This window comes from Leopardus geoffroyi, chromosome C3 (assembly GCF_018350155.1).
Source record: "Leopardus geoffroyi isolate Oge1 chromosome C3, O.geoffroyi_Oge1_pat1.0, whole genome shotgun sequence".
NCBI classification, from domain to species: domain Eukaryota; kingdom Metazoa; phylum Chordata; class Mammalia; order Carnivora; family Felidae; genus Leopardus; species Leopardus geoffroyi.
The window spans coordinates 57696286-57714849 of record NC_059338.1 but is presented as its reverse complement, the minus strand read 5'-3'; the positions used below and the strand labels follow the sequence as shown (position 1 = coordinate 57714849).

Below are 18564 nucleotides of genomic sequence, written 5' to 3'. Positions count from 1 at the left end.
AGGAGAGAGTGGGATGATTATATTCAAAGTGCTGAAAGAAAATAAAAAGCAACTAGCAATGAAAAATACTCTATCCAAGCAAAGTTGTCCTTCTGAAATAAGGGAGAGATAAAAGCTGAGGGAGCTCATCCCTCCAGACCTGACTTATAAGAAATACTGGAAGAAGTTCTTCAGGTTGAAATTAAAGAATGCTAAAGGGTAATTTGAAAAAATATGAAAATATTCAACACACTGATAAAGATAAGTGCACAGTCAGATTCGGAATGTTCTAATACTGTAATATGGTGGTGTACATAGCTTAACTTCATTCTTGTACAAAGGTTAACAAACAAGAGTATTCAAAATAACTATAATAAGTTGTTAACAAATTCACAACATAGAAAGAGGTAACCTGTGATATAACAAAATTGGGGAGTAAAAGTAGAACTTTGATTATAAGTCAAGTTTGTACCTGCAGCAAATAGACTACTGTGTCATTAAGATATTTATAGAACGCTCATGGTAACTACAGAGCAAAAACTTGCAGCAAATTCACAAAAGACAAAGATAAGGGAATCAAAGCATACCACTATGGGTAATCATCAACATATCTGAAAGGCAGCAAAAAAGGAAGAAAGGAACATGGGAACTGCAAAACAACCAGAAAATGAATAAAATTGCATTGGTAAGTCCTTACCCATCAGTAGTTACTCCAAATGTAAATGGGATAAATTCTCCAATCAAAAGGCATGGAGTAACTGGATGAATTTAAGAACAAGACCAAATTATATGCTGTCTTCAAGAGACTCACTTCAGCTTTAAGGACACATAGGCTCGGAGTAAAGGGATGGAAAATGATATTCCACGCAACTGGAAACCAAAATACAACAGGGGTGGCAATATTTATGCAGAAAAAAATATATACTTTAAGCCAAAAACTGTAACAAAAGGCAAAGAAAGTCATTATACAGGTACACGTTGAGGAGATGGTGGAGTAGGACAGTAAGCCCACCTTGTGCCACAGATACACCAAGCTAATATTCACATGAGTGTAAATAATTCAGAAAATGAACTGAAGACTGGCAGAACAAACTCCATAAGTAAAAGTAGAGAAAAGTAGAGAAGAGGCCATAAAAAGAGGGAGAAAGGGCAAAGGCTGTCCCTGGTTGGAAATGAGGCTGGGGCACAGGGGAAGGTAATAAACAGACTATCACACTGGAGAGCCCTCATGGGGAAGATGAATCCCCATAACATTGGCTTTGAAAGTCAGAGAGGCTGAATTTCATGAGTGTTTACAAACAGTGGGACTTAAAGCCTGGAATTTAAAAGATCAGCAGGTTCAGTTCTGCAAAATTGAGTCCCCACCCCTTGAAGGGACAGCACAAGAAGCCGCCAGTAGAGATAGAGTACAGAAGCAGCAGTTTGAAAAATTCCTGGGGCCCATGAGAGGGAGAGTTATTTACTTATCTTAGAGCTTGGCCATAGAAGCTGGGAACACAGGGAGACCCCTCCAGGAATAAAGGAGGTGGCAAGTGACATCTCCCTCCCCCACCCCTCAGCATAAACACAAGGTCTCCTGTGGTAACCAGCACTGCACCAACACTCTGTACCCAAATTGCTTACACGAAATCCCCTCCCACCACCCACACTTTGATGGATCTGCCCTTTCTCGTCAAGCTTGCCTCAGTCCCAATAAGGTGGGTCCCTTTCCCTAGAAAACTGGAACAATCCCCACCAACACATCATCTCCTGGCTACGGGTGCTTTTGTCCTGGGGGCATCCGTGGCAGGTCTCATTTTCCAAGCAGACCATTATACACCAAATTAAAACATGTCCCACCAAGCTGGGTACCAAACACTGCTCACAACAGACAAAAGGAGCCTCTGCAGACAACTGGACTGAAGGAAAAGGTAGACAGGAAACAATAGCAGGGCATATGCAACAAATGTAAGAGACACATCCTGAAGCACCAAGCCCTGGAGAACAGGGGACAAAGCACTGCAGGGCACTACAGGACCTCTTCCTCTTGAGGCCATTACCTTTGTGACGAGACATAAATGATTTTCCTAACACAAAAAAACAGACACAGAGAGACACACAAAATGAGAAGACAGAGGAATATGTCCCAAATGAAAGAACAAGACTAAACCACAGCAAGAGACCTAAGTGAAACGAACATAAGCAATATGCCTTGTGGAGAATTTACAGTACTAATCACAAAGATACTCAGTGGACTTGAGAAAAGAGTGGAAGACATCAGTGAGACCCTTAACACAGAGATTAAAAAAAGAACCAATCAGGGGCGCCTGGGTGGCGCAGTCGGTTAAGCGTCCGACTTCAGCCAGGTCACGATCTCGCGGTCCGTGGGTTCGAGCCCCGCGTCGGGCTCTGGGCTGATGGCTCAGAGCCTGGAGCCTGTTTCCGATTCTGTGTCTCCCTCTCTCTCTGCCCCTCCCCCGTTTGTGCTCTGTCTCTCTCTGTCCCAAAAATAAATAAACGTTGAAAAAAAAATTTTTTTAAATAAAAAAAAAAAAGAACCAATCAGAGATGAAGAAATAAAAAATAGACTTGATAAAAAATAGCAGGCTAGAGGAAACAGGAACAAATTAATGACCCAGAAGACAGAGTAATGTAAAATAACCAAGATGAACTAATAAGAGAAAACAATTCTGCAAAATGAGAATAGGGTTAGAGAACTCAGTGACTCCACCAAGCATAACAACATTCGTATTATACAGATCTGAGAATAATGAGAGCGAGAAAAGGGGTAGAAAGTACATTTAAAGAAATAATAGCTAAAAACATCCCTAATGTGGGGAAGGAAATGGATATTCATACCCAGGAGGCACAGATCCCCCAACAAAATCAAGGCGGTCTATACCAAGACACATAGGATTAAAGTGGCAAAAAGTAGTGATTAAAAAAAAATGTTTTTAACAGCAAAAAAGACAGTTATATACAAGAGAAACCCCATAAAACCCTCAGCAAATTTTTCAGCAGAAACTTTGCACACCAGCAGAATCTGCAGCTATCAAGCAAGGCTATCATTCAAAATAGAAGGAGATAAAGAGGTTCTCAGACAAACAAAAACTAAGAGTTCATTCATGACAAGTGAAAACAAGCCCTACAAAAATGTTAAAGGGGACACTTTCCTTGGGAAAGAAAAGACCATAAGTGAGAGTATGAAAAGTAGGAAATCTAGAAGTGGTAAAAATAAATATACCTGTAAAAATCATACAAGGGATTCACAAAATGAAAGGATGTGAAATATGGCACCATATACTTAAGATGTGGGGGAAAGAGGAGTAAAGAATGTGATCAAACATAAGCGACCATGAACTTAATATGGACTGCTAGATGCAGAGGATAGTAAATACAAACTGAATGGTAATCACAAATCAAAAATCAGTAACAGATATGCAAAAAATAAAGAGAAAGGAATCCAAGTATATCACTACTAAAGAAAGCCAACAAACCATGAAAGAGAACAAAAGAACAATCAGAGAAAAACTACAAAAAGAACCACAAAACAAATAAAATGTTAATAAATACATATCTATCATACTTACTTTGAATGAAAATGCTAAATCAAAAGACATAAGGTGACAGAAAGGATTAAAAAAAAACAAAACAAAAAACAAACATGCAAAACAAGACCCATCTATATGTGCCTACAAGAGATTCATTTCAGATGGGAAGGCACCTAGAGATTGAAAGTGACGGGATGGAGAATCACTTATCATGCAAATGGATGTCAAAAGAAAGACAGATGTTTTCACTCTTATGTGTATCCTGAGAAACTTAACAGAAACCCATGGGGGAGAGGAAGGAAAAAAAAAAAAGAGGTTACAGTGGGAGAGAGCCAAACATAAGAGAGTCTTAAAAACTGAGAACAAACTGAGGGTTGATGGGGGGTGGGAGGGAGGGGAGGGTAGGTGATGGGCATTGAAGAGGGCATCTTTTGGGATGAGCACTGGGTGTTGTATGGAAACCAATTTGACAATAAATTTCATATATTAAAAAAATAATAAAATAATTTAAAAAATAATAAAAAAAAAAGAAAGCCAGAGTAGCAATGCTTGTATTGGACAAAATAGCCTTTAAAACAAAGACTGCAACAAGAGATAAAGAAGAGCAGTATATCATAATAAAGGGGACAATCCAACAAGAAGATATAACAATTGAAAATATGTATGCACCAAACATGATAGCACACAAATACATAAAACAAACATAAAGGAAATATTTGACAGTAATACAATAGTAAAGACTTCGATACTCCCTTTATATTGGCAAACAGATCCTACAAGCAGAAAATCAACAAACAAACAGTGGCTTTTAATGACACAATGGACCAGATGGATTTCACAGACATATTCAGAACATTCCATCCTAAAATAGCAAAATACGCATACTTTTCAAGTGCACATGGAATATTCTCCAAGAAAGAATGCATATTAGGCCACAAAACAAGTCTCAACAAATTCAAAAAGGCTGAAGTCATATCATGCATGTTTTCTGACCACAATGTTATGAAACTGATAATCAATCACAAGAAAAAATCTGGAAAGAGCACAAATACATGGAAGTAAAATAACATGCTAGTAAACCATGACTGGGTCAACCAAGAAATCAAAGAAGAAATCAAAAATTACATGGAAACAAATGCAAAAGAAAACACAATGGTCTAAAATTTTTGAGATGCAGCGAAAGTTCTAAGACAGAAGTTTATAGCAATACAGGACTACTTCAAAAACAAGAAAAGTCTCAAATAAACAACCTAATCTTACACCTAAAGGAGATAGAAATGAAAAAGGACAAACATAGCCAAAGTTAGCAGAAGGAAAGAAATAATAAAGATTAGAGGAAAATAAATGATATAGGGGTGACTGGCTGGCTCAGTCAGTTAAGCTTACAACTTCGGCTCAGGTCATGATCTCGCGGTTCATGAGCTTGAGCCCCACATCGGGCTATCTGCTGTCAGCATGGAAACTGCTTTGGATCCTCTTTCCCCATATCTCTTTGCCCCTCCCATGCTGGTTCTCTCTCTCTCTCTCTCTCTCAAAAAATAAATAAACTTAAACATACATACATACATACATAAATAAATAGAAGTAAATATATAGAATAGATCAATGAAACCAGGAGCTGGTTCTTTGGAAATATCAACAAAACCAATAAACTTGTAGCCAGACTCATCAAAAAAAAATATGTTTTTTTGGAGGGTCAGTGCCTGGGTAGCTCAGTTGGTTAAGCATCTGACTTGATTTCAGCTCAAGTCGTGATCTCATGGTTTATGAGTTAAAGTTCAGTGTCAGGCTCTGTGCTAACAGTGTGAAGCCTGCTTGAGACTCTCTCTTACCTGCTTTCTCTGTCCCTTCCCTGTTCTCTCGCTCTCAAAATTGAATAAACTTTTAAAAAAAGGAAGACAGAGAGAGATGACTCACATAAACAAAATCACAAATGAAAGAGGAGAAATAACAACCAACAGCACAGAAATGCAAACAATTATAAGAGAATATTATGAGAAATTATATGCGAACAAATTGCACAACCTAGAGGAAATGGACAAATTCCTAGAAACATATAACCTACCAAAAGTAAAGCAAGAAGAAACTGAAAATTTGAACAGACCAATTACCAGCAATGAAATTAAATTTGTAATCATAAAACTCCCAAAAAACAAGTACAGGACCAGATGGCTTTGGTGAATTCTACCAAACATTTAAGTAACAGTTAACACCTATGCTTCTCAAACTATTCCATAAAATAGAAAAGGAAAGAAAACTTCCGAATTCACTCTATGAAGCCAAAATTACTCTGATACCAAACACAGATGAAAAACCTATCAAAAAGAAAAAGGAACTACAGGGGCCAATACCTCTGATGAACACAGATGGAAAACTCTCACAAAATACTAGCAAACTGAATCCAACAATATATTAAAAAATCATTTACGTGACCAAGTAGGATTTGTTCCCAGAATGCAAGGCTGGTTCAATATCCATAAATCAATCAACGTGATACATCACGTCAATAAGAGAAAGAATAAAAACCATGTATGATCATTTCAATAGATGCAGATAAAGCATTTGAAAAAGTACAACATCCATTCATGATAAAAACTCTCAATGAGGTAAGTCTAGAGGGACCATATCTCAACATAATACAAAGAGGAATGACTCAAATAAATAAAATCAGAAATAAAAGCAGAGATATTATACCAAAGAAATATAAAGGAGCAAATAAACTATTACAATCATATGACAACAAACTGGACAATATAGAGGAAATCGATAAATTCCTGGAAATATCTAACCTACTAACACTGAATCATAAAGAAATAGAAAATCTGAAGAAACCAATAATAAGGAGATTGAATGAGAAATCAAAAATCTCCCAACAAGAAAAGCCCAGGACCAGATAGGTTCCCCTGGTAAGGTATACCAAACTTAAGAATTATGCCAATCTTTCTCAACTTTTCCAAAAAACTGAAGAGGAGGGAGTACTCCCAAATTTATTATATGAAGACAGTATTACCCCAATCCCAAAGCCAGATAATGACACTACAAGAGAAGAAAACTCCAGGCCAATAACCCTGATAAATATGGAGGTAAACATTTTCAACTAAATATTAGCTAACTGAATTCAACACCACATTAAAACAATTACACACCATGATCAAGTGGAATTTATACCTAAGATGCAAGGATGGTTCAATAAACACCAGTCAATAAATGTGATACACCATATTAACAGAGTAAAAGAAAAAAAATCACATGAACATCTCAACAAATGGGGAAAAATAGGTGACAAAATATAACTTCCTTTTATGATTAAAAACTCTCAAAAATTTTCATATGGTAGGAATGTACCTCGACATAGTAAAGACCATATATGGCAAGCCTTCTCTTATATAAGAAATAGAACAAGGGTGCCCAATCTTACCACTCCTATACAACACAGTAATTGACATCCTAGCCAGAGCAATTAGGTAAAAAAGGCAGCCAAATTAGAAAAAAAGACATAAAACTGTCTTTGTTTGTAGATATGTTATGATCCAATATATGAAAATCTTAAAGACTGCACCAAAAAAATTGTTAGAAATAATAAATGCAGCAAAGTTACAGGGTACAAAAATAAACATACAAAAATCAATTGCATTTCTACACAGTAACAATAATATATGAAAACAATCTTATGTCACAACAGCATCAAAAACAATAAAATACTTATGAATAAATTTAACCAAGGAGGTAAACGATCTGCATACTGAGAACTGTAAGACTTTGATGAAAGAAACAGAAGGCGACACAAGCAAATGGAAAGATATCCCATGCTGATGGATTGAAAGGATGAATATTGTTAAAATGTCCATATTACCCAAACCCATCTATATATTAAATGCAATTTCTATTAAAATTCCAATAACATTTTTCACAGAAATAGAAAATAAATCCCAAAATTTGTACAGAATCACAAAAGGCTCTAATTGACTAAACCAATTTTAAGAAAGAAAAACAAAGCTGGAATCATCACATTCCCTGATTTCAAACTCTACTACAAAACTATCGTAATCAAAACAGTATGGTACTGGCACAAAAACAGACACACAGATCAATGGAAAGAATCTAGAGCACAGAAACAAATCCTCATATATATGGTCAACTAATATTTGACAGAGAAGCCAAGAATGCCCAGTAAGGAAAGGATTGTGTCTTTAAGAAATGATGTTAAGCAAAAAGAAATATCACACACAGGAAAATGAAATTGGACTCCTATCATAAGTATTATTTTGTAAAAATTATTTTACATCATAAAATGACATATAACCAATCTAGTAAAATCATATCATTAAAGAATGTTTAATGACATGAGAGAAAGCTCAGTACTATTTAGGGTGTCATGAACTACAAAACAGTATACACACTTTGATCCAAATTTTATTTATGAAATTGCTAACTCATAGTGATAATATTATGGGCCACATTTCCTTTATCAAACTTTATTTCACTCCTAATTTTTCCGTAATGGCCATGTATTATTTTTATAATCACAATAAAAATATTATTTGCAAAATACAAATTCAGAAGAATAGGGCAAAGTCTTCAAGGAAAGATACGAGAAAAAGGATAAAGTGGAAAGTTTCAACAGAGAAGGAAAACACACTTCCTTGGAACTAGAATGAAGAATGAGCGTGAGTTCAGAAATAAATGGTGTGAAGGCAGAAATTTAAGAGATCATATTTAATAACCATACTTTTCTCTGTGAAATAGAAGATAATGCTATCTTTTTATGGAGAGGAGGCTGAATTGTAAGAGGGCTGAGGAAGATAATGGAGATTTAACATTGCTATTTTGAGAATTAGCAGAAAGAAGGACAGAAAAAGATTTCTAGAGGACAGTAATCGGCCCAGCTTTGTTTGGAGATCATACTTTGCATCAACATGAGTCTATACAACAGTATAACATTCATCTACCAGACCATTCAGTGCATGTATAAGAATGAGGTAGGCACATGCTTGAGTGGATCTAAGTTTGGGGTTTTTGGAGTGTGGACAAAGGACAAGAGAGTAAAGACACTGAGAATGCTATAAAAAGGGCAAAGGTATGAACAATGGAGTCTAGGTTGAACAGAGAAGGAAGTCAGAAAGTGGCATTACAGTGTCAGAAAATGGAAGGGTCTACAGCCTAGAAGTTTCAGTCAAGTCAAAGGGACACTGGGAAGAGGATCAAGAGGCCAAGGAATCCAGAAAGCTACGGCAGACATTACTACAATAGAGATTAAGTTCGAAGACATGTCTCTGCTCTGGATGTCAACAAAAAATAGGGCATGGTCATGGGAGAAAACTGGGAAGCAGAATGATAAAAGATAATTGACAAAAGTTGTCCATTCAGCTCTCAGGCCAACTACTGGGTGAATCTTTCACATGGATGTTCTTGTGCCAATCTGATGATAAGAACTGGGATGAAGAGAAAGACTATATAATCAGGGGTTCCCAGCCTTCAATGCATAAAGGAATGTGACCAGAAGGTCAATAGGTAACAGAAGCGACAGACTTTGACTCCCAAGCATTTCTCTTGCAAGTCTACCACAACTCCCTGCACATTCATGGAAAAAGAACTGTGTTTCAAACTATCAGGATACTTTGACTTTAATCCGAAAACCAGTAAAGGCTACTCAATAGCCAGTGAAAGACCACTGTGACAATCAAATGAATGGAAAATATCATCAAATTTTAAAAAGCCACTTTTTGTGTGAGAAAATATTTGATTGGCTGATTGATTGAGACAGAGACAGCATGAATCAGGGGAAGGGGCAGAGTGAGAGAGAATCCCAAGCAGGTTCCAAGCTCAGCACGGAGTCCAATGTGGGGCTCGATCCCACACCCCTGGGATCATGACCTGAGCCAAAATCAAGAGTCAGATGCTCAACCGACTGAGCCACCCAGGCACCCCCAAAATATCTGACTCTTAATTCAACCAGGTCATGGGATAACGTTTTCAAAGCCCCTGAAGATAGATAATCACCTGACCAAAAATTCAGATTTTCTTAAGCAGGATCCTTTACATAAAATATTTTACAAACATATTTTTTCATAAAACAAGACCTACCTATGCAAGGGTATTTGGCTCGTCATCCCCATCAGCCCAAGAACAAATATATTCTGCACAGTTTTTCCAGATAATTTACCACTTCGTTGGTGGCTCTTTCAGTTTCCTGATGGCTCAGCAGGAAAACTGCAAAGCTACTCAACAGTGAAATTCTTGGGCAGGTGCAATCAAAACCTCCTCCAGAGGCAAATCTTAGGTTTTCTGCCTAAGTAGATGGATTTTTTGCAGATGATGGTGTGGTGAGTGAATGTTTCTCTAACTACAAAGAAACGCGTTGTGATCTTTTTTCCTTTCTGCGCAGTAGACTCCAACATTTTTCAAGCACCCTTATCGTTAAAACACGTAAATACGTCAAAACATGTACATATTTTTAATAGATTATATACATGTACTCTTATCAATCCGTACATGAAATTTTAATAAATTTCATTTCTCTCTTATTTTTGATAGAGTAAATAAATAAAAATGGAAAGCCTAATATACCCCTCCCCACCAGGGAACTGTCTTATAAGCGACCCCCTTCTTTCAGACCACTTCTAGACAGACTGGAAGAAATTCTGTTCGTACACAATGTGCGCTTCCTTCCAGCTATAAGAGAAAGAATCTGCCAACAGTGCAGACATCAATGATGAAAGTGATGTCAATCTACAACATAGACAGTGACAGAGCGGCCTAATGGTCACTATAAGGCTAGACCTTCTTTTGAATCAACTTACAAAGTAGTTCTACATCTTAAAAAGGAATAAAGAGAAAAAGAACCCACTTGAGTAGATGAAATATTTTTAGGGGCAGGTGGGCGTCGTTTAAGTGCTGACTCTTGATTTCGGCTCAGATGATGATCTCACAGTTGTGAGATTGAGCCTCTTGTGGGGCTCCTCACAGGGAGGGGGCTGAATTAAGATTTTTTTCTCCCTCTATCCCTCTCTGCCCCTCTTCTATTCGTGTGCATGCTTTGTCTCTCTCTCAAAACAAAAATTCTTCTTTAAATAATGAGTTAATACCAGATGTTAGGTGTGCACAAAAATACAGCCAGTCTTTTATTAATCTGTCAAGTATTCATTGTACGACCATGACATACCTGGCATTTTCCCCACACACTAATTATATTTACATGTATCATAACCCACAGTCTCTCTTTAGATGTGGAAATGACTGTGCAGTGACGAAATGAGTTTCTAAATTATTTCAATGTAATACAGTACCTGAGTAGATTGCCACACTGGCAGCTTGAAGTGAGACTGCTGTTCATCAATTCCACCTCCTAAAACTAGACCGTAAGTTCCTCAAAGATAAGCACTGCGTTTATTTGATCATCTCTATAAACCTAGAGTAGCACCTAGAAGAGTGACCGGCATTCAATGCCGTGAGCATTCAATGCTTACAATTTTGTTGGAGGGGTGGGAGAAGAGGGAGAAAGAAAGGGAGGAGGAGAAGAAGAAAATAAACCAAAGCCTGGGAACAAACTGGAAGAGCCATTTTATTGCCCCTAAAATGGTTTGACTATAACCACTAATGGTATTTTTTCTGATGAGATATATGTGTGTATGTGTATATATGTACATGTATACGTATATTATATATACGTATACATATATATACAGAGAGAGATCAAAAGCACTTAAAACACTGCACTTACACTTAGTATATAATTCAAGACTCTGAGCCTCAAGAGGAGAATCTATCCTCGCCCATTCCAGGCTGAGCTAGGTGCTAATATTCTGGGCTCCGTCGTACATAGTGCAAGCATCTAACACTACAATTGGCACAGAACATGGAAAGTAGCCACTTCATATACTGTCCACTCATAAACTGTAAGCTCTTTGAGACTCCTATCTTTATTTTCACAAATACTAGCACAGATTCAGTAAATACTGAATGACGGAAAGAACAAACATCTCATTCTCCTTCTGTTCTAGTTATCTCTTTAATTCGCTCCTATGTTCAGTCAGCCGTTCAACTCACCATTTTAATTATCTTAAAGAATCAATAAACAAAAAGCCGTCTTGGCCAACACAAATCAGATACAAAAATGGCGAACACCAAGATCTATTCATTCATATGACCAAAAAGTATCCCTTTCTAATGTCTTATGATTAAGCATCAATAAACACTCAACATCATCACCCTTTTCTCTTAATGTCCTCTACATCAGAATCACGTTTTAATAATCACTCTTTCACAACCACATTGATTACTTACTTCTATTCTTCCTTCTCCCTGAAAAGGCATATAGTAGGTCCTGCCACCTCTTTCTCTAATGATGTCATCAGGTCTGCTCTTAACTGTTTCTAGAGCCCCTACCTTTAACGCCTTCCAATTGACTTCCAATGGAGTCAAGGGAACGACTCCATACACTCAAAATTAAGCTAAATATAAGGAATTGCTGTTTCTTACTACATGGGATTCCATTTACACAGAATCCACAATTTTAACCTGGTTTTTAAGGCTACTCATCTCTCACTCATCTCTACCAGCATTTGCTACCTTGTTTCCTCTATCTGCTCCTTTACTCAACAATCCCTCAACATTTGCATTTTACCTGAACTAACAATATTTTAGTCCTTATTTGTATGTTTCTTCGCAAGTGTTCTAAAAGATCATCATGTGTGTGCTCTTTGATCTCTGAGAATGGGTGGACTGCTTTCCCCTCCAGGGAAAATCTAGCAAGCACTCTTACACAAGTTGATTTCTCAATAGGTGCTGTTAACTTGCCGTCCTAAACCTAAGGGAACTCAATAAATGCTGTCTGGATTAAACTGAATTGGATGCTCATCTTCAATAAACTATTTATAAGTGAAAATAAAATAAAGAAAAGAGAATACATTTAAATTACAGGGTCGAAAATCAGTAATGCTTCCCAGAATCCTACTCGGCCTTTATCATCTGCATGGAGATTTCTCATGTGTATTCTAATGCTACTTCTGTTTTTCAGCCCCCATCTCCCTCCTCTTCACCCCTCTTGCCACCCAATATCCACATGAAGGAAACCCAAAGCAAGATGAAAAGGACACTAGAGAATATCAAGTTTCATATAAGCCCCACTGCTCATATTTATGCATCTGGTTATGAGGCCACCATATCAATATTCTTCACACTGAGAGCTTTATTTAGAGCCTCCCTATGTCAAAGGACAATTAATATCTTAGATAATTTCTATCAGAGTGCTTGATAAATTCACTTTTCTAGACAATTTAGCAAGAAGACACAATAAAAGAAAATGCCACAGTAAAGGTTTCTGCTCATTTTATACTGTCACGAGGCTAATAAAAAATTCACTTTTTTCTTGGAGTATTATATTAAAAAAATTCTCCAAAATGCTAGTTTGAATAAAAATCTGTCTGATGTAGTCATTTTGGTATTATCTCTTGTAAAGAAGAAATTTAATCAAGACTGTTGATATATTTAGCTACCGAGTAGAACAAATTTGGTTAACATTTTAAACACTAACTTACAGGATCAGCTGGTCCACAGAATTCTCGAAATGTCTTTGTAGGATTATTCTGTTGAATCTCCAGTGCTACACAAGGGCCGGAATACATTTCTGTCACCATCTCCTATGACATGTAATGTAAAAGTTAGTAAAATTTAATGATCTTTTACTCCTCCTCCTTCAATTGCACCACTATTCCAAATCTTAAAATCTTAGTTATCTGTGAATTCTCATGAATCCCACATGCCAAAAGCTCCCAGGTTTTGTCCATCTTTCCTGCAAAAATGTGTTTTAGGTATATTCCTTCATCTCCATAGGAATGGAGATCTAACCTACTAACATCATTTTAATGTACTGCTTTACCAGTTGGCACTTTCATTAATTGAAATGGTCTTCTCATACCTCTTCCTTCTAAAGGGTACCTCCTCTTAAATAGAGTTCTGTTGAATGGACATTTCTTTTTTTTTTTTTTTAAGTTTATTGATTTATTTTTGGGAGAGAGAGAGAGAGAGAGAGAGGGAGAGGGAGGGAGGGAGGGAGGGAGGGAGGGAGGGAGGGAGAGGGGCAGAGAGAGGGAGAGACATAATCCCAAGCAGCCTCCATGCCATCAGCAGCATAGCGTGACATGGGGCTCGGACCCACAAACTGTGAGATGGTGACCTGAGCCGAGATCAATATTCAGACGCTTAACTAAGCCACCCAGGCACCCCTCGAATGAACATTTTTTTTTCAACGTTTATTTATTTTTGGGACAGAGAGAGACAGAGCATGAACGGGGGAGGGGCAGAGAGAGGGAGACACAGAATCGGAAACAGGCTTCAGGCTCTGAGCCATCAGCCCAGAGCCCGACGCGGGGCTCGAACTCATGGACCGCGAGATCGTGACCTGGCTGAAGTCGGACGCTTAACCGACTGCGCCACCCAGGCGCCCCTCGAATGAACATTTTTAAGGATACAAATTCCAAAGTGTTTCTTCCAAAGACGCTTTCAAAAATCATAATCATTTTCAGAAATGAAGAAAATGGAGACTAGATCTCATAGTAAACACCTAGAAATTAGACAGTATGTAGAAACAACAGTTTTCAAAGACTAGGTGACAGGCAGCACAGTATGACCCCTGAGACAGGGGAATCAAATGAAGTAAGCCACATGACTGCCCATCTTTCTGCTTGGAGGAAGTTTCCAGACAATGGGACAGGGAGAGGAAACACAACAGAGCCCAACACTCTCACTAAGGAGAAGAGATAAAGACTGGAATTCAGGGAGGCCACTGCAGCTAGAATGTGAGGACAGACCACTAGAGGAGGTGGGAGAACTATGGAAGAGTAAGCTATTGGGATCTGCAGAGAAGTTCACCTGAGTTTTTGGCTAAGAGTCTGTACATATGTAGAGGAAACCAGCCAAGGCTGAGAACTACCAGAAGCAGTTGAGCACAAGGCTGAGAAGACTTTGCATTTCCATCAGCCAGACTGGAAAGCCCTCACACGATACACAGGGCATCGGGTAGAGTCCTCAGAAGGGTACTGCACCGTGACAGTTGGCCTTATATATGGAATGCTCTGTATCCATCCTCTAAAGCTTAAAAGCAAGTCTTGAAAGGGTCAGATTGATCCCAAGTAACGTAGTGAGTGCCCAAACTACATCAAATACTCTTCCAAGGAATATGACAAACCTACCATTTAACACTATAAACTGCACATCATCCAGTATCCAATAAAAATTACCAGGCATACAAAGAAGAAAATATGAACCATCATTAGAAGAAAACTCGATAAATTGATACAGATCCAACAATGACAGAAATGATGTTGGTTACATAAGAATGTTAAAACAGCTAATGTAAATAGGATCTATCTGCTCAAATTACAGGAAGAAAACATGGACATGATGCAGAGAAAATCAACATTAAAAAGACCCAAAGAGCAGACTACTGAATTGCTAGGCTGTGCATCTGAAACTAATGTAACACTTTATCAAATACACTTTAAAAAAAAAAAAAAATTAGGGGCGCCTGGGTGGCTCAGTCGGTTGAGCGTCCGACTTCGGCTCAGGTCATGATCTCACACTCTGTGAGTTCGAGCCCCGCATCGGGCTCTGTGCTGACCGCTCAGAGCCTGGAGCCTGTTTCAGATTCTGTGTCTCCCTCTCTCTCTGACTCTCCCCCGTTCATGCTCTGTCTCTCTCTGTCTCAAACATAAATAAACGTTAAAAAAAATTTTTTTTAAATAAATAAATAAAATAAAAAATAAAAAAAATTAAAAAAAGAACCCAAATGGGACTTCTAGAGATAAAAACTACATCTGAATTAAATACACTGAAAGGGATGGACAAAATAAAATACAACATAAGGACAATAAATATAAGGAAATGCAACACCAACTATTCAAAAACAAGCACAGAGTGGGGTGGTTCAATTAGTTGAACATCCAACTCTTGATTTCGGCTCAGGTCATGATCCCAGGGTCGTGGGATTGAGCTCTGCTTTGGGCTCCACATTGAGCATGGAGCCTGCTTGAGATTCAATCTCTCTTTCTGCCCCTCTCCCATGCTCAGGTGCTTTCTCTTTCTCTAAAATTAAAAACAGAAAAGGCAAGCACAGAGAGATAGAAGAATGGATACAAATGTCCCACAATAATTTTTTTCAATGACATGCTAACATATGCATATATAAATTGGATTCCCAGAAGAAAAGAAGGGGTGATGAATAACTATTCCGAGAATTGCTGAAAATACTCAAATTTGATGAAAATCATAAGCCAAAAAGGTGCAACAGAATCCAAGAATAAACGCAAAGTACAGTAAGACGATAATTAAATTGGCTAAAACCAAAAGCCAAAAATCTCAGGAACAAAAAAGCCTTTAAAAACAACCAAAAAAAAAAAAAAGAAGACATATAACAGTAGAACAAAGCTAAGGACATAAATGACACCAACAAAAATCTGTCAATCTACAATTCTATACCCAGGTGGGAAGATATTTCCCACAAATGAAGGAAAAATAACTTTTTCCGACAGAAAAAATGTGACAGAATTCACTACCAGCAGCCCTATACCGTAAGAAATGTTAAAGGAAGTTCTTCAGATAGAAGAAAAATCGTGCCAGACAAAAATATGGATCTGTAAGAACAATGGTAAACATGTGGGCAGATATATTTTTTAGTTGGTGTGCAAGATACTTATTTATTTAAAGCAAAAATATTAAAAAATGCATTATAGGGTTTATAATAGAAATAAAATGTAGGACAACCACAACACATAAGAAGAGGGGGAATGGAAGGGTACTGTTTTAAGGTTCTTATCTGTACATGAAGCGGTATAATGAAAAAGATGATCAAAGAAAAGAGCCTCTCAGTGTCTGGAACACTCAATCAATGTTCTTTTCTTCTCTACATGGGGAATAATACTTCAGGAAGAAATGAAAATAAATATAAAGACTTTGAGGCAGAAGTCCAGGTGATGTGCATGACTATCAGGAGCGAAGGGAGACTAGAGAAAATTAGAGAGGAGGCCAGATTGTGGAGAGTTTGCGGCACATAATGACAAAGTAAAATAAAAGTAATTTATTACAGAACACTATTTAAATATTAATTGGAACTCAGTCATCATACTTAATAGAAATTTCAGAAGTTGAAAGAGGAGGGAAGCGCTTCACGATTAAGATGGTACACAGAACCCTAAATGTATCCCCCTGAAGTCACTTTGCTATTTCACAAAGGTCATATGTAATTGACTTTTTATGGATAATTATGTTGAGTCTGACCTTCTGTCTCATGACATTGAGGTACTGCCTATGAATAAATGTCAACGGCCAAGTTCTCAGCAGGGGCAGTAGACAGCATGAATGTGTTATCCAGAAAGAAAAGGAGTGAATTTTGCCTGCTTTTCTTTCATTTGTGTCTCTCCTTGACTTTCAGTGTTAATCACAGATACCGTTAAAAATACAGACATAAAGGGCTATGCAAATGCACAACATGGAAAGAAAAAACATGTTGGAAAAAGCACTCTATCAAAAGCATAATGTGCTGCTTAAAAAAACAAAATGGACTCAACAAAATTCTCAAGTCACCTAGGTTTTTTAATTAAGTAAAAAGTTAACAAAAACAAAAAAGAACATGCTTGTTTCCTTCACAGCCCTTTGACTCCTGTCCTTTAGGTAGTTAGGATGGGATCATCTGATTTAATATCTATCCTCACTAGAACATAAGCTCCATAAATGCAGATAGTGTGCTTTTGTTGTTGTTGTTCATCACTGTATTCTTGGTATCGAACACATTGTTTGGCACATAGCAGACACTCAGTCTATGTAGTAAATAAGTGGATCGTGATAATACAATAAGACAGGAATTATCACTTTTTTGTGTTTGTAAATGCTGACGCAGCAAATGCAAGTATAAATGATCAACACCGAATCTACTATAAGGAATTAGGTCAAATACAATAATAGCGATAGTAATAACAAAACAGCTAATACTCTCTCAGTACTCTCAATATGTGAAACTCCTTCACGGGATTTTTTTCATTTAATTATCACAGCAATCTCATAAAGTACATAATAGCATTACTTCCATGTTATAGATGGGTAAACTAAGGCTTAAAGAAGGCAAATACCTTGTCTATGGCCACACAACTGGTAGACTGGGATTTGAACCCAGCATCTGACTCCACAAGTTTTTGGTGAGAAGAAGGGAATTGAGTTCAGAAAGCTGAAAGTTGGTTGCACTGAATTTTGAGATAAGAAAAGTCTATACACAGTTTGAAGCAAGGAATGTGGGAACCCCTAGAACTCATGTATAGTATCTGGTACAATGTCAGTGATGTCGTCCTATTTCACACTGTATATCCTACATTTAAGAGGACCATTTCACCCACAGATCTTTAAGTTTAGGCTAATAAAATGAATGGACTCGCTATTATGACCTTATAGGTCTTATCATTTATTTTAAAACACGAATCTGAAGACAAGCAGGGTAAAGTGTCATGGGAAAAGACAGAGTAAGAATCAAATCACCTGTTTCTGTCCCTTTAGGTTGTTGCCTCTTAAGATTACTTTTATAGTCTCTTCTTTCTGAATTAGATAAACCTCCTAAAGTTAAGAGACACATAATACTATGCAGCATTGAAAAATTTACCTCTTCCTTGAACTTAAACTCAAGCTCCGAATATTAACGGTCATGAGAACTAAGAGTTTTGATGGGATATACAATTGTCACAATAACAAGTGACACTCAGGATTTCCTAGCCAATTTTTGGTGTCCCAAATTAAGCAGTGAAAGATACCGCAACCATATGCATTTGCAGTGTATGGATCCAGACCCTTACACTTTGAACAAAACAGAATTTTAAGTGGGAAAAGAACTTTAAAAGCATTAGAGATAATATACCGCCCGATTATTTATGCCAATAAAATATTCCTTGAATAAAAACATCCTTATTTCCCTCTGGAATAACATTTTCAAAGAAACAGCTCTCGTTAGTTGCAATAAAATTTTATATCCTGTAAGTACAGAACATCTCCTAAAGATACCTGGATAATGTTCGGTTCA

At 37.3% G+C, this 18564-nt stretch overlaps 1 protein-coding gene across 2 annotated transcripts in view; it reads right to left on the bottom strand.

Moving 5' to 3' along the window:
- The window catches only part of NME7 (NME/NM23 family member 7), a 261819-nt gene that overhangs the window by 111584 nt on the left and 131671 nt on the right, over nucleotides 1–18564 (bottom strand). For both annotated transcript variants that reach the window (XM_045453013.1, XM_045453014.1), the window contains exon 10: nucleotides 13046–13147. In XM_045453013.1, coding sequence (XP_045308969.1) covers nucleotides 13046–13147 — 102 coding nt within the window. The remainder of the gene's footprint in view (nucleotides 1–13045; nucleotides 13148–18564) is intronic.